This window comes from Pavona decussata, unplaced genomic scaffold, assembly GCF_977016875.1.
Source record: "Pavona decussata unplaced genomic scaffold, jaPavDecu1.1 SCAFFOLD_329, whole genome shotgun sequence".
In the NCBI taxonomy this organism is placed as follows: Eukaryota; Metazoa; Cnidaria; class Anthozoa; order Scleractinia; family Agariciidae; genus Pavona; species Pavona decussata.
The window spans coordinates 1,288,085-1,311,783 of NW_028145717.1; the positions used below are offsets into that span (position 1 = coordinate 1,288,085).

The following is a 23,699-nucleotide window of genomic DNA, read 5'->3' on the forward strand; positions in this document are numbered from 1 at the left end:
CATAGAAATATAATAATTAACATTGGTGAAATTGAAAGACTTAGAGCTGGGGATTAAACCCCAACGCCAGTTTGTATTTTTTAAGTTGTTTCGTAGAAAGTTTCTACTTCATCCGGTTGAAAGTGATAGCTACTTCCTCCCGCCAGGAATGTTCGTGCGAAGTTGCTCTGATAGCTGTACCCACTCGGGGGGGCGTAGGTGTTACCAAGTTCTGTGTTTGAGTTTGTATTTGATGAGGCGTAGTCAGATACGTGAATATCATGACCACCGAAAGTAGGTCCATAATGAGAGCAGCTGTATGTCGAATAAGCCCTGTGAGAACTATATTTTCCTGTTTGAGTCAGTTTCACCGGCGCCCATCCTGGCTTGTTTACCAATGAAAACAGAAAAGCTTTCGTATCATATCGATAACCACAACTGGAAACTAACAAGAAAATAAAGAAATTAAAAAACAAACAAACTGACACATGCTTCTGATGATTACCGTATGGGATAAAGGTAAAGTCACAATTCAGGCCTAAATGGCCCACACAGCGGGTCGAAGATTAACCTGACCACCTTAGTATCAAACAACTAGCTAGGAGTTCTACTCCAACCCACGTACATCCCCTCCCCCCTGAGTAGTGATGTGTCCATCACTTGACTAACCAGACAGTCTTTTGCCGGTACTCACTTGTACACCAAGGAAGACAGTGAGACAATGCGGAGTTAAGGCTACTGTCTGACGAAACTCCGCGACAATATAGAGATCAGAGTTAGCCTCGAACCACTGACCATTTGATCAACCGATTAAAAATCCAACCCGCTAACCATTTGCAGTTGTGACAAAGAATCACCCATTACCTCTAGTTAACGAAAAAGCTTGCAAACAAAGACGCGTCTCATTGCTTACAACTGGTGCTTCAGTTAGGGATTGATTCGAGGCTAACAACAAGGTGGTCACTAATCATTGGAGCAGTGACATATTTTTTCGGGCTTACATTCCTTGCCCAAGCTTAAGAATAATTATAAAAACCCGTAGCGCGTATGCGCAAGTGAACCCTTTGAAAATTGCAAACGTTTGTGGAGGGGGAAGAGAGAGTTAAAACAATGCAAACATCTAAAGACATTTGTTCAAGAATGTACGTCCTCCTTTGGTGTATTGAACTTAACAGTTTAATGAGAAAATCCTGAAGTTTAGTTATCGTGAGAGACACAAAGAAGAGTCAAGCTTTAGCTATAATGACTGACACACCTCAAGGTTGCATTGTATAGAGACACTATGAGCCCGTTTCTTAGTATTTTGCATATTAAAAAAATCGAAAAAAATTGTCTCATAGAAATTTAACACATAATCCTTGGATTTATTGTTTTAGCATAACCTGTTTTAGCATAACCTGTTAATCGATCTATCAAACACACAAAAAAATATTTTTCATTTTATAAAGTTTGATAAATAAGTGCAATTATTATTATTATGATGATGCATGCTAAATCGCAGGCGCTCTGACAAAGTGGCGCGTTTGCAAAGTTAATTCATCATTAAAATAAATCTACACAGTAATCTCGCCATACATTGCGCAGTCTCAGAAACTTGCGAACCGTAGAAGAAAAAATGATGCTAAGTTAAAACTAAGTTTAATTTCAAAGTCTTTTTCATTTTAAAATTCTGGAAAAGACTTTACAGCAAAGTACAATTGTCTGAATAGTAAAATGGACCACTGAGGATTCATCATACAGGTATGTGTAAAAGCACGCTGTTCGCTGTAGTTGTTTAGGATCTAGCATCTCCCAGTTGACCACTTTCAAAAGGTTTTTGTAATTGATCGCTTGTGATGGGAGTTTTATGAACAACTGCACCAATTTCCCCTCTTTCTTCAGTTTTTTGCAGACTACATTGAGCGTATCATTTGCCTTAAATTCGTAATCACCAAAGATAGACCACGGCTTGTTAATCGGTGCTTGCTTCAAAAATCTATCAATGGCCTCTTGAATGGCTTTGTTAAGGTGAAGAAACTTTGAAGGGTTCTCCAACTATTTGTCTTACTTACACATAAAACCTCTGCAAACAAGTGTTTAATTTGACTATTGTTTATTGTTCAATGGGTGTAGTAATTTCTTTTTGGATTGAAAACCAGTCTAAAAAAACTTTTCTTTGACAACTTTGTTTTGTTTACTTACGAACTTAAGGAGGCTCGCAGCAGTTTTTCTGGAATTTTTGAAATTACAATCTCGTATGCAAGAGAAAACTTCTATCTCCTTCATACTACATCATCATTTCAAAATATGAACAAATTCAAAAATACGAACATCGGTTTCCAAGTAACAACTATTACTATAGCAACGGTAGCGCCTGGCCTCTCATTTTAATCATTGTCGATTATCTCAAATTCTAAATGAATACGTCAAATAAATAAATAAATAAATAAATAAATAAATAAGTAAATAAATTTTTCAATCAATCAAATATTTTTTTTGGACTTTCGAGGTACACACGTACGGCCCTGCCGAACTAAGGGACCGATTATTTAAACGAAGTTAAAGCCGAGGTTGAGAAGGTCGTACTCTAAATACCACCGCTTTTCCCAAGATTTCGCTTATTTAAACGAGGTTTAGTTGTTGATTAAGATGAAGTTTACCAGTGGTTTTTGGAGTAGTCGTCAAAGCCTGATTTTGACTTAAACGATGTCTAACTTAACCTCTGTTCAAGCAATCGTGCTAAGTGGTCTGACCCGGGTGGAGTAAAATACTTTCACCTGGTACATTCGATTTATTCTCTCTGATTTACGATTTATTTTCTCACTACTCTACGACGCAACCCGGTTATTAGCTTTGACATACTCTACTCCAAAACTAGCGTTAACTGACAATTTGGGCTTAAAATGATGTTTTTAAGAGTTACTGTATTTTAACATCGGTGATTGTACTCTTTATTAATATAGATTTCGACGGAGTCCATTTCTCAATTATATGCTTCAAGTAAAGTTCGTTCTATTTATCGTGTAAACGCCAACTCCAATTCAAGGTTGAGTACACCTCTTTTGGATTTATAATAACTCCAAACAAAAAAAAAAACACTTCACAGTGTTACTCTAACCCCTGGAAAACTACTGCGCATTTAAAATACCAACTTGGTATACGGTAAGGTAAATTAAGACACTTACTCCATGAGTCACTGGTGTACCCTCCAAATATATACTGGCCGACCTTTATTATCGTCACAGTAGGACCCTTGTTATCGCACCCAGAGTGAAAGGTAGATGCAGCCCAACCATCAACGGACGCACGCCAACATCGCTTCCAGGCTGATGACTTGCTTTGCACAACGGGCTTTAGCCAGGTGTTCAATGCTGTCAGGTATTTGTTGTTCTTTCTTAGGATGGATGAACTTGCTAAACCAGCTAAAGCAAAATAATAAATGATAACCAGCATCAACAAGCGATCGACTATTAGCTAGATTAGACAAACCCGCAATCTGTTTAGCTTCAGAAGGACACTGATTCTAATATTCGGTACATCACTAGCCCTGGGTGTACGTTTGAGAAAAATTTCTGAACCTCACAGGCAAACCAGCTAAGAAGAAATGATTTATATCGAATTTCTATGTTTACTAGAATGGTCAGCGGGTTATGCTGAAACAATTAGACCGCTCGTTCTCCTTTCATATTGTCTTTAATGGTTGGCTCAGCTCTTAAACCCTGGCTAATGCAAATATCACACGATAGAAACTTTTCCAAACGGTCAAATAAAAGTTTTAACACGAATTTTTGTAGAACTTCTTTCACAACCATTACAGATGTTAACTTACGAGGTCATTGCATCTTCGCTTAACATCATGATGTCATAAAGTCAAGAAAATTTGGTCGTGTATTTCCTAGTTTCATGTCCCAAACATTCAGAGCTAAACACTTTCCTGTTTTTGAGCGAACGTTGAAGGGAATTTTTCTTTAAAATAAAATTTGTAGTTGTTAGTTGAAGTTGCTAGTTCAGAAAACCAACAGTCACTCAAAAAGTGATCTTCAAAACCAATGGGAAGGTAGTCATAACCTGAGACACTAATAAGTGTGATCTATGAGAAAATTTAACTTTGAACTTTGCAAACATGACATGAATTTGAAAAGCAGATACCGAACAACTTCTTATCTTCTAAGGTTTATAATACCTTGTGTCATGATTGTTCCACGTGGCTGTTAACAGTGTCATAATAAATCGTTCATGTAAAAAGTGTCGAAAATTTGTTCTTTTATTCCAAGAATTGTCTCAGTAATTTCTAGGAGCCCTTTTTGGATGATATGGAGCTTTTTAGCTGGGCGTGTCTAAGGTTCTTTCTAATATGAGCTGCACAATTAATGATGTTGCAAATATTAAAGTTATTTCCTTGCCATTGCGCAAATTTCGAGAATAATGGGGCCATTAAAGTTTCAGAAAACGTCGAAGATTTCACGTCGGAACTCCCAGAAATGAACTAAAGACATTTCGCTTAAAGCACTGACCTATGAAAACAATCATTCAACGTCTTCACTTTTGCAATTTCGGTACAGCAGGAAAAAAAAAAAACGAAATTGATCAGGTTTGGTTTTGAAATAATTAAAACATACTAGGCACCATGCATTACTATTTGTTATTATACAATTGCAACCCTTACCTGCATAATTATAGCATCCAAAGCCGTCTCCAATGTAACCTTGGTTACACTTGCAGGAGGATGAACCCAGTGTGTTGGAACAGGTGGCGAACTCATGACAGTAGTTTCGCTGCCTTGAACATTCGTTTAAATCTAATCAACAAAATGAAAAATACATTACGCTTTGTACGCAATAGCGGCTTTATCGTTGTCAGCGTTAGCAGTCCCCACCAAACGTTTCAATGTGCGATCGAGGGTCGAACTAAACAGCGAAACAGACTACTCATCCTGTAATGTGTACTCTAATGAATGTAGCTGAGGGTGTCCAAGATTCCTTCTAATGTGAGCAGCACAATTACTGATGTCACACAAAGTGCCTATCACCCCTACTCAATTCCTTTCATTCTCAAAAGTAGAAGTAGAAAGTAAGCCAAAACAAGCAAAATAATGAGATTTGAAGTTATTCTCGATTTTTAAGACGCGATCGAAATCACAATTTCTGAAGTTAAAACCGCGCCATTAAAGGACTGGCACTAGCCGGTGAGTTGTGAGGTCGACCCTGTATCTCGATAACAAGCACACAACAAAACAGCATTGACTCGGAGTGAATTCTACGCGGGCTGTTCGGGTATTTGGCAGATTTTGGCTCCGAATCGGAGCTAAGCTACTCTCAGATGATTCAGAATTTAACTACAACCCCGAATACGTGATTGACGCGACGCTCAAGCGCGTAAAATAGGAATGAAAGGCCTACACAACTCTTACTCGCATGTTTAGCGCTTCTATCTCAGTCTTTTGATCAATTTAGTTTCTTGTATGTTTACAGCGGGTTGGCATGACGATTTGAAGGATTTTTATGACAATCATAGAACAAAATCATGTGCTTATCTGTAGCATGTTTTGTATTTTGATCTCAAAGGACATTTCTGGGTTTTGAGTTCTGCGTTTAGCGCCTGTTTATCTCACCTCTTGTTGTTTCTGTTTAGCAGCTGTCGATCTTATGCCATTTCATTTTACTAGTATTTTGGTCTAGTTTGGCTCGTTTCAGTTCGCAGTCCGGTGAGGATACAGCTTCTAGTTAGGATTGAACCGTGTGATAATTTTTAACCTCCAAAAGCGACCGCTATTGTTGTTATCTTTGCTGGGATTTGAGCTGTGTAAGTACATCAGTTTATCTTACAGTTTTTGTATTACGGGCCCCGGCCATTTGTTTTTGTGGCAAGATGTTGTGTCTCTGATCACTGCTATTTGTTTTTGGAACCTTTCTCTAGACTGTAGATTTCTTCAAGAGCTATGTAATGCGTGAAATTTAGGGCTTAGTTTGTTTAGTTACGGTTTCGTTTTTTCACCACCTCGCTTCGCTCCGCTCTGAGGTTTGTGTTGGGGGAGCTTGCTATTTTCCAAATATTTGAAATCTTTCGGTTTTAAAGAATATTTTACTGGGGCAGAGGGAAGTGTAAATAAGCAAGTCTTTCCTATGAACTAGCTGCTCGCCTATTGTCAACGAAACCACCACATCAAAAATTTTACTTCGCGGAGGAAACATCAACATTTTCTGTAGCGTAAATACAAATATTAACTTGTTCAGTCGATATTTTTATCATTTTTAAATTGTTTATTAGCTGAAATTGGCCTGATAGAAAGAGAAGTAAAACCACACAACGTTTAGAAAGCGTTGCGTGTGTTATTTTTCCGAATATCTTGATTTCCAGGTAAGAAAAGCCGACTTTTTAAGTAGTATTTCAAACATGTCAATCGACCGACATGTTCGATTGACTCCTAACCTTGTTCTTCACCGACACATCCAAGACGAAGCTTTTTTAAAAAGAATGATCCGTTCTTCCTGGAAAGCCTACTCCCAAATTTATACACGCGGAATTGAGAAAGAAAAAGAATTAGCTTTATCATGTCACTGTGCCCCTTCATCCGCTCGCCAACAGACAGCAGTCTTAAGGGCGATTTAGACGGTACGATTTTGCCTATGATTTGTCGCATACGACACGCTTACGCCATGCCTACAACAAGAATCGCGTCGTGTAAATCAACCTGCAATATCCTTACGACAGACGCACACAACACGAAAAACGTCGTAGAATTTTAAAACATGTTTCAAAATCCTACGACAATCGTAGGTAAAGGCAATGTTGAGTGGCGAGAGTTGTGTACGATTTTTACATGACGCAAGCAGCGCGCGCTCTAGAAATCGCATGTGACAGTCGTAAGAGAAAATCGTACCGTCTAAACCGCCCTTTAGAAGTAGAAGACTCCGCTCGCTTCTTCGGATTCTTGTGAGTCTAGACCAATTATAAATTAAAATAAGTTTACTATTTCAGTAGGTTTGTTTTGGCTGCACCTATAAGCTTGAAAAAAGGGAACACTTCTCACTTCGTTCGCGGCGATATTTGGCACTAGTTAAAATCAATACACCTGGACTTGTGGTCACCGCTTTAGCATGGACAGTTGGCGTCTCATTCATACCGATATTATCTCGTTTCAGTCTTGAGAGGATTGGCTTGTTACTCACCTCATCAATAAATCAGAATCGACGCGTGAAGTCGTCGTTCGTGAAGTACTTGGAGCATGTTGACGATTTTCCGAGTTAGCCCGCTTTTGTTTCATGAAATCGATCTATTTCTTTCTGTGATTTTCTGCACTTCATCGTTATCGAACAGTATAGCGTGCAGAACTATACCCTTCTACGTGTCTGAGAGGCAGCACATTAACCTACCACATAGCTTCCTAACACATTTCAAGTTCAGTATAGAGAATGTAGTGACAACTGAGCAAATGTTCTATGGCCGAGATACCGGGCGACGTCACAAGCTTGTTATTTCCCAGTCTCTCAACTGCTCCTTTTTGTATTCAATATGGCGGAAAACGGCCTATTTTGGGCAATTTTGACGTCTAATAAAAACAAAACGAAGCATGGAATACGATTTATTTCTTCGCAAAGCGTCTAAGACATGCATAAATTTTCGAAATTCATTTAAACTGTGTAAGGGTTATAGGCACTTTAAAGTCATATCCTTAAGTCTACTAATCTCCCCTTCAAATCTACGAATTACATCTTGTGGCAAACCGTCACGAGTGTCTATTGATCATACTTCACCAATTTCACTTGTAATCAGCCTACCTTTCTTACAAGTATACTGATGGCAGTCACTGCATTTCACGTCATTCCATTTGTAGTTGTGCTCCACGCCAAGTGCGAGCACGCAGTCTTCTTCTCTAAAATTATTTGGTTGATTTTTAGCCCAAGCTGTAAAGTTCCCAGCTCCACGATCCGCCCAAGTGAAGGTACCCTCTGTGGAGATGTCATTCAATCCCAGCCAGGATTTTTCGCCATTATGACGATGCTGCAAAAACACGTTTTCTTCATTATTGTTAATATCAACAAGGACTGAGTTTTCGTGACGGCATTTTTTCAGCGCTGTGGTCCAGTTTGTGCATGTTTCACTTGTATAGTAACAAAATCCATTGAAATAGCTCCAGTCAGGATCACAGATGTCTGCAATTAAACAATAAGAGATTTTACAATTCAGAACTTTAATAACCAAAGAATAAAATTGATAATCAATAAGTTTCGCTATCAGCCAACATTAATCAATGTTGATTAATGAATTGATATTTTGAAATCATTCATGATGCTGTGAGGTCAATCAATCAATTATCAATCAATCAATTTATTAATATTTGAGCGTGGCATGAGGTTGCTCTCTATATCCGAGCTAGAGGCTCATGTGTAAAACGCATGACAAAACCAAGGACCCAGAGCAAGGAGAACTTTACTTACAAAAAACAATCAAGGAAACAAATTCAAGTATTGAGTAAACGTAAAAATGAAAATGAAAATGAAACAGATTAAGAATATTAAAATTAGTAAATAACTAAAAATATATAAATGCTTTACCCACCCACGTTAACATAATAAAAAAATAAAAGGTACATGTATAATCCCAGGTTAATACAACTAAATAGGCCATATCACGGTTTACGACGCCATTTTGACGGGTAGGCAAACAGGCTTGAAATAACAGTGTTTGTATGGAAATCCGATGTCTAATATTTTTCATAAAAATTTGAACTTTTTATACATTTGTCTGTATAGCGAACCGCCGTAAACTGCTTCTAAAAATAGTTCGCGCGAAAAAAAAAATACAGGGAAACGTATGGAAAATTCAAAACACGACTGTATGCTTTCTGGCACAATGATATCCCTCCAATTTTTTTTATTTTAAATCCTTTCCCTAGTGCCAAAAGTTTCCAATTCATGAATTTTTCAGATGCGATGTTTTATGAAAATTATTTGACATCGGATTTCCATACAAACGCTGTTATTTCAAGCCTGTTTGCCTACCCATCAAAATGGCGTCGAAAACCGTGATAAAGCCTATTATGATACCACCCCAAATCAAAGGTCATGACGCTAATATATTTGCAGATGTTTGACGTGTTATTTTAGGAAAGACATGTACACTCTTAACGAAATGTCCTCAATGGATTTAGAGACTGTTTAGAGACTATTTACACATTCATGAGCTGTCTAGGTTTCCAGAAGTTTCCAGAAGCTATTTTGAGCCAACTGTGATGTTCTTTTAAAAGGCGGGAAATTACCGGTTAAACTAATTTTTGGCAGGCTGTGATTCTAGAAAGTTCTTCCGCGTTATACAAGGGAATGCGTATTGTTCACTCTCTCCTTCTGCCTTTGAATAAAAGTTACGTGTCCTAGTACTGGATTCGTTTCTGACTATTGACGCGTTGGTGAGCGAAACTTTTCAACAGCTATCATTCCGAGTAAGATGATCAACTATTACCGTTGTTGTGCTTAATAAGGCTGATGACAGATCGTTATCAAAGGGAATTAATGAATACAATTAGGGAGACTTTAGTTGACCATCGATTGGCCCAAAGATGAAACTTTATTGAAAACCAAAGCGCCATGCTGTGCCTCTCCTTTTTTGCCTCAGAGTTTCTGCTGAGCGATCCCGATCTCACAGATTTCACTTCTCATCCGAAGTACTGCGTATGATCTTACAATATTATTTGTGGATGTTACGATGCTTTATTCTCCTCATTAAGTTGAAATTATCAGGCAAGGGCCAAGCATTTACTGACCTGTAAGCACCGCATAACTCACAGACAGCGGATCATATCTGGTCTGGTACAATTCCTTGACACAGACTCTGAAGCCAGAGGAATTCATGTTCTGCAGAGCAAAACTTTAGTTAATGCTCACTTGCTACTCTAGTTAGAGGTTAAGAGTGTTTTCCAAATATCTGAATACTTCATATATTTCATTGCTAACGGATGAACGTGCCTGAAACATGAAATTCAAAACCTATAATGCCGTAATATTTATTAGAAAGGAATATTCATGCAACCTAACGTTGTTGAATTGTTTCACCATTTTCAAACTCATAGGTTTTGTCGCTGACATTGCGTTGCTATACGAACAAGAGAACGAAAATTAAAAGGCAATATTTAGAAAGGGTATTTTCCATAGGTATAGTTGGAGTTTCTATAAAACAAAGCTTTACCTCGATCCATGTTGTGATGCCGTTGTGCACTGGAGCCGAGTTTCCACTTGCCGTCGTGCTGTGATTAGCGGATATTAAAATCGTTGGTGTCGAGTTGTAAGCTCTGGTAAATGAAACAAACTGCAAAACAAAAGAAATATTAATACTACTATTTATTTATTTATTTATTTATTTATAATTAATTTATTTGTTTATTTATTTATACATTCCAATACTTTATTTACCCACGCTACATCTAGCAGTGATAAAAACTCGTTAAAACATGTGCGTGAAGCGAAAAGCATCAAAAAGAAAAGAAATAATTTAAAAATTACTTAAATTACTTAGATTACTTAAATCTTAAATCTATCTAAAAACCTGCTTCTTCAAAAGACATTTAAAAGTAGAAATATCCTTGGCATTTCTAACATACGTAGGCAACGAATTCCAAAGTTTTGCAACTAGAAATGAGAATGACTTATGGCGCTATTCTGGATTAAAATTGGGTAGCGTTAAAATTGTCCCAGACCCTCTTAAATTATAATTACAGATTTTAATCTCAAAAAAGTCCTCTATGTACCTTGGGGCTTCTTTATTAATGCATTTATATACCAAAACTAGGGCCCGGAATTTTCTTCTTTCTTCTAGCGTTCTCATGATACCAGCCATATTTAATAAGTGGTTGTATGGTGTATGCTTTCCATACCCATATCCATTTGCAGTTTTATCTCTGAGTGTAGAATTAATCGTCTTTTTATCTTATTTTCATTTTCACCAAATGTCTTACGGGAAAAAATATCATGTCTTATAAAGATATATAGTGTTTCCCTTTTTTTTTTCTTTTGAAAATTCTCTTTAAATTTAGTGGTTCTTTTCGTTAACTGCTTAATGACCTTCACTCTTAATACAGAGTTTATGGCTACGCAAGAAAAGCAAATATTATTAAACAAGGCTCCGTGACACAGCTTTCTTAATATACCATGGCACGCTAATCTTCCACTGCATACCATGTGCCGGCGGCTAGCGTGAACATCATGTGACAAGAGTACACCATTCCCAGATATGAAACTGGACTTTATGTAGGAACTTATGGTAAAAGTGTGTACTTTGATATAGGAAACACGAATTCAAGTTCTTTTACAGATATCATACAGGACTCCATTCATAAATGTCGTACCACGGCACTCGATTTTGCAGAGTGTTTTACACAGTCCTCCATATACTTCCATGGCTTGATATTTGATCGTAAGCCTGCATATTCCGTAAAAGATTCCGCAGAAGATTTTTGGGAAATTGGCCAGGGAAACTCGTTTTACCTTTAAACGCCGTTGCTTTCTAGATCTAGTCAAGTTCACAGTAAGCGTTGTTGTTTTCGTCTGTTGGTGGGTTTGTGTTTGGAAAACTGATCGTTCCGTGCTCGTTAAACAGCGGTTTGTGGAGTTTGGCGAACGCAAACCAGTTCTGTCAAGAGAAATAACAGTCTTAAATGGAACCACTGAATACCAACCAATAAATGTGAGAAGCCACTGCCAAATCTGTGAGACGTGTTATTGAAAGTGAATGGATTATTTAGTCAGTGACACAGGCATACTCGGAAGCCATGTTAATTTAGAGAAGGTCTTGCCCGGAAAAGCGTTTTATCACTTAAGTATGCTTTATTCCTTCGGCTAGACAACGCAGTACAAAAAGCCACTTTTAGAAAACCAAACAGTGCAGCCCTTCGGCCTTAATCTCGAACTCATGATCACTCCTTTCACAAAGTACTCAGAAACGCATAAGCAAACAGCTGAATATCATAACTTTTCTGAGAAGCAAAGAACCTAAATGTTCTAGGTAATAATGATATATTTGTCAAAGCTTCTTGTTTTATTAAAAATTTTGATAGTACGCTGTAGCACTCCTGCAACTTTCACCTTGCATAAAAAATTGCTCAAAACGACAATAACTTCAACCAATCAGGGGATTGAACATTAATGGTAGTAGCTTTGTACAAAACACCTATAGCTAAGAGCATACCACGTTAATGTCCTCATGTTTTCCATCAAAATTCTGCATTTCTCTAAGGCATGCCTTAAAAGAGCTCTTTGTAGTATCTTCGAGCCAAATAAGAGCGGCATCATACTCATTCCCTGTCCTTAAATGTTCTGACGTTATAAGAACCACAGGCGCTTCAGCAAACTTGTCCTAGAAAATTACAAGAAAAGAGGTAGTTGAAAATAGAGAAATCAGTTGGTTAATAAGTATATTTAAATGTTTTTACTGTTTCCTGAGATTCCTGGCAGAATGAACATCCAACGTATATATCTATATTATATATTTCGATTCCAAACTACTTGAATAGTTGTTTTACACAGAACAAAACTATGTCATGATTGACACTTAGATAATTGCTGATTGTATATCAGAGTTACCTTGAGTGCAGTTTTGGATTTTTATTAAATGTTCTTTTCTTACGTCCTACCTTGGGAAAAGTTACATCCGCACAGTTTGTCCCAGACCACCACTTTTGCAGCTGAATCTTTCCAGTCAAGCCCTCTGGTGGGGCTCCTTGGTACGCGATCCAGTCGACAGTTGCAAATGGGTTGAAATTCTCCTTTTTTCTCCCAGTTTGCATAACGCAAACAGTGAAATTTTTGGGACTGATATTTTCACTCCACGATGTCACTGCGTCGTGGACTGTTACGGAATCGTTAAGTTTCATATGATTAACGGTGACTTGAACGTGAACCTGTTTGTCCGGATAGAAGCGGTATGGAGGAAAAGCCACTGTTTTGCAGCTGGAATCGGCCCATTCTGGAACATGGAGGAGTTCTACTCGGCCTCGAACAATTGGAAAACCTGGTAAACAATTCAACGTGTATAACATTAATTGCTCAAACTGATAACTCACTCTTTGGTTGGTATCTGATCTGCAGCACCTTTTGCAATTTGATCTAGTTGCTACAGTGACAGTTGTGTTGATTAAAATCTCATTTTTGTTTTAACTTATAGTTCGGTATTAACCTCTCACCAGTTTGGTAGGTCCCACGTACCCGATTAACTTGTGGTCTGGCACACGAGACCCTGTTTTTTGGTCATTACGCCTCTGCTTTTGTTGTTATCTGTCCTTTGAATATTCTGCAGATAGCCGAGTGAGTTCTTTGCAGAGTACAAGTTTCTCATTTCACAAAAGGAGAATGTACAACTGTATAATATGGTCTTCTGTGAAGCTTTCATGCAAGGTATTGTTATAGAGTATCTCTCTTACCTTCACAACTTCCTGGATGGTACACAAGGTTATTTTCCAGTCCTCTACAGTAACTTAACTCATGCCAGCATTTGTTGTCGTATGTTGTTCCATTCGCAGTGCACACTGGATCCTGATAGGATGGACATTGTTCAAAACACTCACAGCGGGCGTCATGCGCACTGTAGGTCTTGCACACTCCAAACCGTGGACAATGCACATTAAGGCAGGGATTGAGATCTGTGACAAAAAAAACAACAATTAAAAAATAACTAAATATTTTCTTTAATGTCATACTTGCGTGTAAAATGAGAGATTTCTTGAATATCTTGCTTATTGGCATTGTAAGTAAAGATTAATAACTTTGGTAAAATTGCAATAAATGAATATAAATAAATAAATTAATTAAGAAGTTAATTAAAACACAAAAAAATATCTAAATATAATAAATGAAAAAACAACCTCCAATCACAGCATAGCTGACTGTTAAAGGGTCGTGACCGCTTCCTGATCCCTGTAAGTCTTTTACGCAAATCTTCATACCCTTAAGGCCAACCTCCTGCAAAAAATAATAACAATTTGATAACACTTACTCCCCTTTTCATGTTTAGGTAAAAAGCCATATCTTTATAATTAATAACTTTAAAAATAATTTGAATTTTTTCTAACGTCCAAATCCAAATCCTACCGAAGGAATGTTTAACGTGTCTAGCTAGTTCAGCGGTTCATCCCTATGTGGAACAAGGTACGTTCTGATTCTTATTCTTGGGTCCACTTCCAAAGAAGGATTGTTTAACCTGTCTAGTTCATCCGTTCAACTCCATTTGGAACAAGTTGCGTTCTGATTTTTCCCTGGGACCCTTCAAAAAAGAGGATTGTTTAACTTTCCTAGTTCAGCAGATCAATCCCATTTGGAACAAACTGTGTACTGATTCTTTTCTCAGAGTCCCCTCCCAAAGAAGAATTCTTTAAGTTGTCTAGATAATTCGTTCAACCCCAGTTGCAGCAAAGTGCGTTCTTATTCTTAACCCAGGGTCCCTATCCACAAAAAGATTGTCCCACTTGTCCAGTCAGAAGTTTAAACCTATTTTGAACAAAGTGCGTTCTGATTCTTTCCTCGGGATCCCTTCCCACAAGAGGATGTTTAACTGGTCTTGTTCAGCAGTTCAGCCCCATTTTGAAGAAACTGTGTTCTGATTGTAGTCTGACGTTCCTCTTCCAAAAGAGGATTCTTTAATATGTCTAGTTCAGCAGTTCAACCTAATTTGGAATATAATTACGTTCTGATTCTTACCCCATGGTCCCTTCCCACTAGAGGATTCTCTTACTTGTTTAGTTCATCCGTTCCATAACATTTGCAACAAAGTGGGTTCTGATTCTTTTCTTAGGGTCCCTTCCCACATCAGGATTGTTTGACTTGTCTAGTTCATCCTTTCAATCCCATTTAGAACAAAGTGCGTTCTGATACCCTGCTTCTCACAGGAGGATTGTTTGACTTGTCTTGTTCAGTCGTTCAAACCCAGTTTGGAAAAATATGCGTTCTGATTCTTTTCTCAGGGTCCCTTCCCACTACTGGATTGTTTCACTTGAGTAGTTTAGTAGTGTAAACCCATTTTCAACAAAATGCATTCAGATTCTTTTCTTTGGGTCCCTTGCCACTGGAGGATTGTTTAACTTGTCTTATTCAGAAGGAGTTAAACGCAGTTTAAGAGAAAGTGCATTCTGTTTCTTTTCTCAGGGTCCCTTCCCACAGGAGGATTGTTTCACTTGTCTAGTGCAGCCGGTCCCTTCTCACGCAGCAAAATCCCGTCTCATAGAGCTAAAATACGACAGCTGATAATATCATACCTCCACCCAGGCCGTGATGATGTTGTTTTCTGGGGGAACGAAGCTTTTCGCTTGACGGTCATATTGGTGATGAACGGACACAAGGACAACTGGTGACGCATAGAACGTGGTGTTAAAAAGCACTTCCTGAAAACGATAGATCAATGAATAAACAAACAACTGATTAGATTTATAAATCAATACGGAAGTTTTAATTAATCTTATCTAATAGTGAAGTAACTCAAACAGTCATTAGGAAAGAAAGTTTTTTCAGGAACTTTTTTTAGTAACTATAGGTTTTTTTTATTCTTATTTATTTATTTTTTTTCTTTATTTGTTTATTTATCTAATTATTTATATTTGTTTTATTAAAGTTCATTTTACTATCTAATTTTGTTTAATAATTTACTTAAAAGAGCTGTAAGTTTTCAGAGGGCTCTGCAAAGGAATATTTTGAGATAATGCATTTTGTTTATTCTCAATCGTGCCTGCTGGGTAATGTATTAATAATAATAAAAGAATAGAAATACTAATCACAACTGGTAATATCACTTTGAGTGACATATATTGATGATATTATAATAATAAGGCAAGTTCTAATTTGCTTCATAATGAAGCGAGGTGACTGACAGCTGTCACTTACCTGACAGAATCCATAGTTGTCGTTAGCTGAGGGTTTGCCTTTGTTAGGAAAAACTGCTTCTTCAGTGATCGTAAAATTGAGATGAGAGCCATTGCCGAGGAAAGCGAACCAGTCCTATAACAAACAAAAATGTCCATTATTATAACTAGTCTTTCCATCTAAGGTAAATTAAAATTAGTGTACGTTTTGAGGTTACTGCCAAGTACAGGATGGTAGTCAGAGAAGCGACCTACCACAATTGTGTCCTGGTGTTTTCCGTCAAAAGACAAGAATTCTCGTATACAGACTTCAAATCCCCGACTTTCTAGATTTTCTAACCAAACATAGACGGCATCATTGGGTTTAGTACTTCGAGAGTATTTAGCGGTGACAAACACAGTAGGTCTTCCACCAAAGCTCTGCAAAACAATTTTTCGCATCAGTCAAATGATGATTTAATTTATACGTGTGCTCAATGCCCATTATTTGAAAGAATATGAATTGTTTCCGAAAGGTAACGTTTCATTGAATACAAAGGTGGACGGGAGGGAGGCAGAAATTTCAATGGGGGTGTGCCCTCCCTGACCTTCAACTCCTGACAAAATCTCCGACCAATGTATCCAGTCTTTCCATACTCGTTGTTAGGACTACGTGGAAAATAAAATCCATTCTCGTTTTCAGGGATTGGAATCTTTGTCCGTTTTCCGCATTAGTCATCAACTATTCCCGCGCTTTTGTTAAAACTTGTATGGGTGCCCTTTGTAAGCTCTTGACGACCCACAGACCCACTCCGCAACAAACAGCCATCGGTGTGTGGGAGAATTCTGAACATAATGAAACAGAGACAGCTATAGACATCTTGGGTTTTTTGTGCTGCTCCGATTGTTCGTTATGGCAATTATCTTCTTGCCTGTAGGAACTGAGGCAAAATTGAATACCTCAGTTAACGAACAAATATGAGTCAGGGGAACATTCTTTTACTTATTGGTATTGTCTGAACGAGTATTGTGAATTTGGCACTGAATCTGAAAGATCTCATCCGAGATAGCATTGTCGTAAGGGTGGAAGACAAACAACTCTATGGACATTTGCAACTGGATTCCTTCCTCTGAAATAGTGAAAAAGCAACAAACGTTCCCACAGCTGAAGGAAAATTTCCACGATGATTTGGCCCTCCATATGCAGAGACTCTGTCTAGCTACAGAATCTAAATACACGAAGAGTTCCAAAGTGGGTCACAGGGCAAAAGCTTGCAGATCTCAATCAGCAAGACAGTGGCCGGGTGAGATGAACTTCTCTGAAATACAGCATGATAACGAGTTCTTCCTTGGTGAACTTACTGAACTAGCTGCTGTTCAACGAGGTGCAGGAGATTCATGACCAGCAAAGGTTACATTGAATCGGTAATCAGCCGAATTTAAAGTGATAAAATAGCAGATGTAACCGTAATTCCGTCACGCCTGCACTACAATCTAAAACCAACCTCATTGCTAAGCAAGACAACCAGAAACTGAACTGAACTTTCACAGCAGAGTGACATGTGCAAGAAACGTTTGCTCGAGAACAAGTGAATTTTGATAGAAAATTTAGAGAGACCTCTGTTAGGAAGAGACCCAGCTTAACGTCTGAAGCTGACTCGACAGCTTCAGCAGTTATGACTAAAAGACTAACGTAGCAAACAAACAATCCAAGTTGTTCAGTTGACTGGGCGTCATCAAGAAAAGCTACATTATCACACTCAAAGAGGATGCGAAACCGTTCCAAGTCACTGTTCTAAAGACAGAACTCCGACAGCTCTATCAGACAAATTAAAAGAAGAGTTGGATAGAATGTAAGAAACGGGCGTCATATCCATAGTAGACCAACTCATTGATTGGTATGAGCCCATGGTGGTAACTCCCAAGAGTAGCGGAAAAGTTAGGGTCTGTGTAGACCTGAGCAAGATTAATGAGTAAATTAAGAGCTCGTGAGAACCACCCACTTTCAGCGGTAGACAAAACACCAGGACCATTGGCAGGTTCCAGAGTCTTCAAAAAAACCCAGACTCAGAATTCTGGCAGACTAAGCTAGCCTCGGAATCACAACACCGTTGACAACGTTTCACACTACATGGCCGTTTCTGCTTCAATGTCTTACCATTTGGCAGTTCGTTCTTGTTCAGAGAAATTCAAAAAAAGCGTGAGTTAGATCCAGGAGGGACCAGCGGGCGTGAAATATTACATAGATGACGTCTCGCTCCACGGGAGAAACCAAGAGGAACAGAAGAGTGGAGAGAAAAGTGGCCTCAGAAGAGTGGAGAAATCGAACAAGAGGTCAGAACAGTGAAGAACCTGCTGACAAAAGAAAATGATCCCGCTAACGAATTGCTATGGCCATAGCTCTTGGAAAAAAAAAATAAAAAAATGAAAGGGGGAGTGATAGGTTGTAGTCAAATGTAAAAAAAAACAAAATAAATCAAAACAAGATTAAAGTTTAACTATGATAACTCTTACACCCCCCTCCCCCCGCGCCCTTTATCCTTTAAAAGACTTGTCACGTACTCCTCCAATGAAGCATGCCAAGACTACTAGAAAGCCTTCGCTACTTTGACCACCACAGATACTTTATAATTTGTACTGTATTTATTTTTATCTTGTAATCACCTGTTGTAATACTTTTCTTTCTATGTTAATGTTGTGTAAATAGTGTGAAATAAATGAACCAACCATGAACCAACTAAAGTGCGTCTACTTTCCTTAAATAACCTTTGACCGAGTAAACATTCATCCGACACACACCGCAAAACTTGGATTAATGAAACACAATTGCAGGAAATTAAGCTTTGGTGACCAAAAGTTGTGTTACAACAATAAAAAATTGAAAACCCAAACAAAAAACGCTGTATTTTGATTTAATAACCGTATGACTTTCAATGTCACGCAATTAACATTGAGAACTTAAGCTTAATCCTAAAAACACTGAGAAGCTTTCAGAAACAACACTGTCATGACTGATTTCTCAATGAACTCAAAGCAGATCATCAAAGCATAAAATTCGAGTCAGAGGTCAATCCTTGATAATCGTTTAAAAAAACACTTTTTTAATTCTAAAACGCAAATAGGGTTTATTTCTGGATTTAAATCTCTTATGGCTATTTTGATTGTTGACAAAAAGAATATCATTTAGCTTGGGTTAAATGCGACAATTAAATTCGTTTTAGAGGTCCATAATCTTTTCTCAATAGAGATTAACTGTTTTCGTTATTGATAATTAAATTTAGGTGATGTTGAAAACTAGTCAAGATAGAGCATTATATAAATAACATATCCTTGAACACTCCCACTAATGGTGAATGATACTACGCTGTTGAATATTTTGATGTACGAGGAAATATTCAAGTGCAAGTGTCCAGTATTGAGGTGTAGTATAAGTGTGGAAGTATAAGTAAATAAAACCTCATTGAGCACTTCTATTAATGGTGATTGACACTACGCTGTTGAAGTTCATTCTGACCCTTGAGTATAAACGACGCAAGGTGGTTCTAGCTTTTGAGTCTATGGATCAAACGAAGTTCTTCATAATATTGTATATGAATGGCTTAAGAGTCGTTCTACGTTTGAGTTTGTGGATAGGACGAAATACTACTACGTTACCTTTCAAATGAAAGCTACTAAGCAGAGAACATTTCCGGAATATTTCGATGCAAAAAAAAATATTCAAGTGTAAGTGTCCAGTTTTCAGGTGTAGTACAAGTGTGGAAGTATTCAAGTGTTAAGTGTACCGTGGTACTGTTTGTTTTGCTGAATATATCTGGTCAATTCTGAATAGGTTAGCCTGTGGATAACTTCTGGCGTACTTTATTACGGTATTCCTGGTGCTATATGCTGCAGGAAAGGTGTCTCTAAACTTTGACTCAGAAGACAAAAATTCTTAAGAACGGTCTTAAGGTACAATTGAGAAGCATCTTCCACTTGTGCTGGTTTCCTGATTATTATGTTGCGCTGTTTTGCACAGTTTCATTCTAATTTTCCATTCCCTAAAAAGTTTCGGGAGTATAACGGTAAAAGTTGCACTTTCCTCTGATAATGGTAGTAATTTTCTGTGCGGCAGAAGATGCTTTTTACTTTTCAGTTGCTGGGTAAATGCTTAGTACGTCTTTTTATCAGCGTTCTCCTGTAGGTCTGTTTACTATGCTGCCGGCATAATAATTTCACTTTCAATTTTCGAATATAAGATGTTTACGTTTTGGGACCTAGAGAAAATTGTTGTCTTTTTTTATTATTTTTCTCGGTGCTGCTTTTCTCGATCATTGAGATCAAGTCCCAGTTTTGGAGAGTCTGCATAAGAATTTCACCATTTAAGTGATATCTGTTGCCATCAAATGACGTAGTTTCCTGAGCTGAAGGTATAAGCATTGCTTTTTAGTGCGCACTAGAATGGGACGACATTGAGTATGTGCATAAGTTAACAGAACTGCTGAGGAAGTTTCATTGATGGTATTCCCTGTGAAACATTGGTTCTGTAAGATTCGATAGCTCTTTCTTCTTGGTTGTTGGCTCATATAAAAGGGAATATGGTAAGGAAATCCGAAAGGGCAACACTTGACACCAAATGGAACACCTGTTTACTTGATCTAACTGGGCAGGGCAGGCGGACCTGTTGGTTTTAAGCGTCAAACGGGCAACGTGAAAATTGAACAGTTAATATATCGTTAGCTCTAACGTCACTTCTATTCTCTAACCTGAGAAAAGGTGACTTTATCACACTTGGTTTCTGTTGTCCATGTTCCACTGAAAGTTAAACTTCCATGTGATATTCCCGGTTTGTCTTGAAAGGCCACCCAGTTGATTGTTCCTGTGCCGTTTGTGGAGCCTGTTGCACGCTGACATAGCTGAAATCCTGAGGTATTTATCTCGGTTACCCAATAGGCTGACGGTGAATGAACAATAGAGGAATCCTCATGACTCAGTGACACAAAAACGCGAACCTAAAAGTTGAAAGGTAGAAGAGTACAAGAAGGTTGAGCAGGAGAGTAACGTCTTACAAATAAAGATGATTCGTTTCTTTGGATTTCACAAATTGAGGCCGGGAGCAATGCCAATTGAGGTTATACATTAATTTCTGCCCTCTTTCCACAATCAAAAGAGTCTCAAAATGATAACAACAACTATTCCTAAGTCTGCTTAGAAATATAACTATAATAAAGCATGTATGATTGGAAAACAATCACTGTTTTCCTTTGACGTCGTCAAGAAGCTCAGTTGAATAGATTTTTCCGTGTATTGCTAGAGAACTTTTTAGGGGCCCCTTGTCACCACCCGCCATCACATGGCATCGTTTATTGTTTTATTTCAGTTTTGTTTTGTTTTCTCCTTAGTCATTCACTATCCCTGCCACGCTCTATTCCGAACGGTTTGTTTTTGCCGTTTTTGTCTTTTTGTCTAAGAATAAAATGACCCTACATAAAATAACTTGTAACCTTCTAAGAGACCATGCAACTTGATTCTACAGGAGCCTTATAGTTTGGAAATACATGCAAGGAAATGTAGGCTAATGACTGGTACACAATCACAGTTCTGTATTTCACAGGATTCGTGTGCTTTTTGTATGCTTTATTCACTCACGGATTACGAAGATTATCTTTACTTAACGTAACAAGGCAAGTGAAGAATTTTAGACTGAATGTTCCATTCATTTATTTGAGGTTCAATTGATAACTGTAACTCAGCAATGGCAAATATATTTTCCTTTTTCAAACAATTCTGTCTCTCATTCGATGTAAAAACAAACTTATATTTGTCGGAATCAAGCGAAAATTTGTTTAATGTGTCCCATTAATCTGTGAAATAACATGAAACGCAGCATCAAAATAGTAGGAAAACTAGATTTCCTGCTGTATATAAAAAACCAAATTCCTTTCTAGTTGTTGGACACGGTATATTTCAGTAGGGGAATTCGTTCGCATTACATATCCCTGGGGTTCGAAAAAAAGAAAATTAACTTCCCCATCGATGTGATAAACAGCAAGTTGCCCCGGAATCACCATGGAGATCATTGTCATTCTTAGAGTTATAAACTTACCGTTCCCGATCCACTGAACGTCTGAGGAAATACCACATTTGAGCAACGTGGCAATGTACAGTGATCAGGTACATCACAGCCGCTGTTGCAGTTCCACCCCTGTGGTGTCTCAGTTGAATTTATTCTTCCTCTCTGCATGGTGACACCTAAGGATTCAAAAGATAATCCGGTTTGAAGATATTGTATTTAAGGAGAGAATAGAGGGAAGGGGGTGGGGTGCTGTTAGTGGAAGTAAAGGTGCACCATACGGAAAGATAGTTAAAAATAATTATAATGATAATTTAGTGGAATAAATTGTGCATCACAGAGAGCACCACGTACAGAAGTAAAACAAGCCAAAATCAATTTCTTATCATGTTACAGAACATGAAAGTAATCAGGCACCATACTGTTTTGCAATCTGACAAGCTACTCGTGTAACAATGAACCCGAAATAGAACAAAACCTTTCAGTCTGCAAGTAAGAACTTGTACCAGCCCAGCAGGAAATCCCATTAATTGTTTTTAAAAGAGTAGAGGTCGCAAATTTGCTAGAAATATATTAAGGCTACATAAACAAGTCACGAACGTTGAGATATAATTGCCTCAATGAAGGCTATTCCATTCCCAAATGATGATTGAGAATCCTTCCAAGCAGCGTTTACATATTCAATGTTTTTGATGAATGTCAAAATATTCTAGCCCATACTACACACTATTCATGAAACGTAAAACCCAAAATGGAAAGCCCAAAATAGATTGAGACTTCAGATAAGACTTTCTTAGTTGGCCATAAAATCCTGCAACCGTTTAGCAAAATTACATGGTATATTCTCACCGAATTTATTTAATTTCCACTGTTGAACTTCATAGGTGACATATTTAGTGGTAAGACTATTAAATTCGAAAGGGAGTGTGTACAGTCTTTATTTTGAGAACGCTATAGGAGGAAATATCTCCTCTAGTTGGTAAATATTCGCTATTCATTTAAGGTACTCGGGAAGGAGAGAAGATTGTCTGCCAAAAGAATGCTCTTGTGCTGAAAGTTATGCTTCAAGAGGGTAAACTGAAATAAAAACCTTATAAGCAAGTTTGGTCGGCTTGTAGACAGTTTTGATTTTTATATAAATAGGTTAACTACAAACGTGTTATCGTTGCCAATTTCAATGGATGCTGACATCTGTTGTCTTGCCAAGTAACTGCAAAACATGCTTGTCTACGCAACTTCAATTTTAGTTGTATTATTTGAACCAAGAGGTAAGTTAACTTTGCAAAAGTGAACTACACGAAACAAATAACGGAATTCGGTATCAATGTTGTCGGATCTTTCAAACGAAATTTAAGATTGGAATTCTCCAAGGACAGCGCAGGTTCGGTAAAACCCGGAAATCTCTGTACATATCCTTTTATAAATGGTACGAAAAGCTATTGTTTCATGAGTACTTCTAGAAGACGACGGACATGTCTGAGAAAGAACAAAATTTCATCGCGTTTTATGTTTTTGTTTCGTCTTCGTGGCAATGCAAGAAAATTTGGGATCTTCGTGCGGTGGGAAAGGGGGGGGGGGGGGGGGCGTGTCCTTGATGTCCATTTACTTAGTAAAATTCTAACATTTCCTCAAATTATCAACCAAAAACAGAAACTGAAGTCACAAAAGAATAATTGAAATGCATGTTTAACTTTTCCTTGCAAACGAAATCTAAATTACGTCTCGAAACGTCTCGCAACACTTCGATGTCTACGAATGAACATGAACGTTATGGTACTCTAGCTTACCTTTCACGGTAGATGCAAAATTCCCAAGGTATAAGAGAAACACCAATGCTGATATTTTCCAATGATCCATCTTGCAGCAATATTGGGAAAT

General features: G+C 37.8%; 1 protein-coding gene across 1 annotated transcript; it reads right to left on the reverse strand.

Annotated features, from left to right (window-relative positions):
• On the reverse strand, positions 1 to 23,699 carry LOC146453612 (uncharacterized). The gene is made up of 17 exons (XM_085096441.1): positions 23,609 to 23,699; positions 21,855 to 22,000; positions 20,515 to 20,760; positions 16,049 to 16,213; positions 15,816 to 15,929; positions 15,194 to 15,319; positions 13,808 to 13,904; positions 13,367 to 13,585; positions 12,581 to 12,957; positions 12,136 to 12,303; positions 11,472 to 11,580; positions 10,141 to 10,262; positions 9,719 to 9,809; positions 7,737 to 8,111; positions 4,625 to 4,756; positions 3,144 to 3,380; positions 1 to 424 (listed from the first exon to the last, which is right to left on the reverse strand). The coding sequence occupies exons 1-17, from the start codon at positions 23,676 to 23,678 to the stop codon at positions 81 to 83; spliced, it is 3,138 nt and encodes a 1,045-aa protein (XP_084952567.1). The 5' UTR covers positions 23,679 to 23,699; the 3' UTR covers positions 1 to 80.

Excerpts from the sequence above, each read along its gene's own strand:
- LOC146453612 (XM_085096441.1), bottom strand. The coding sequence starts at position 23,678 with ATGGATCATTGGAAAATATCAGCATTGGTGTTTCTCTTATACCTTGGG. Across the intron at positions 15,930-16,048 it reads AACACCAGGACACAATTGTG|GACTGGTTCGCTTTCCTCGG; the intron begins GTAGGTCGCTTC and ends TGTTTGTTATAG. Across the intron at positions 15,320-15,815 it reads ACAACTATGGATTCTGTCAG|GAAGTGCTTTTTAACACCAC; the intron begins GTAAGTGACAGC and ends TATCGTTTTCAG.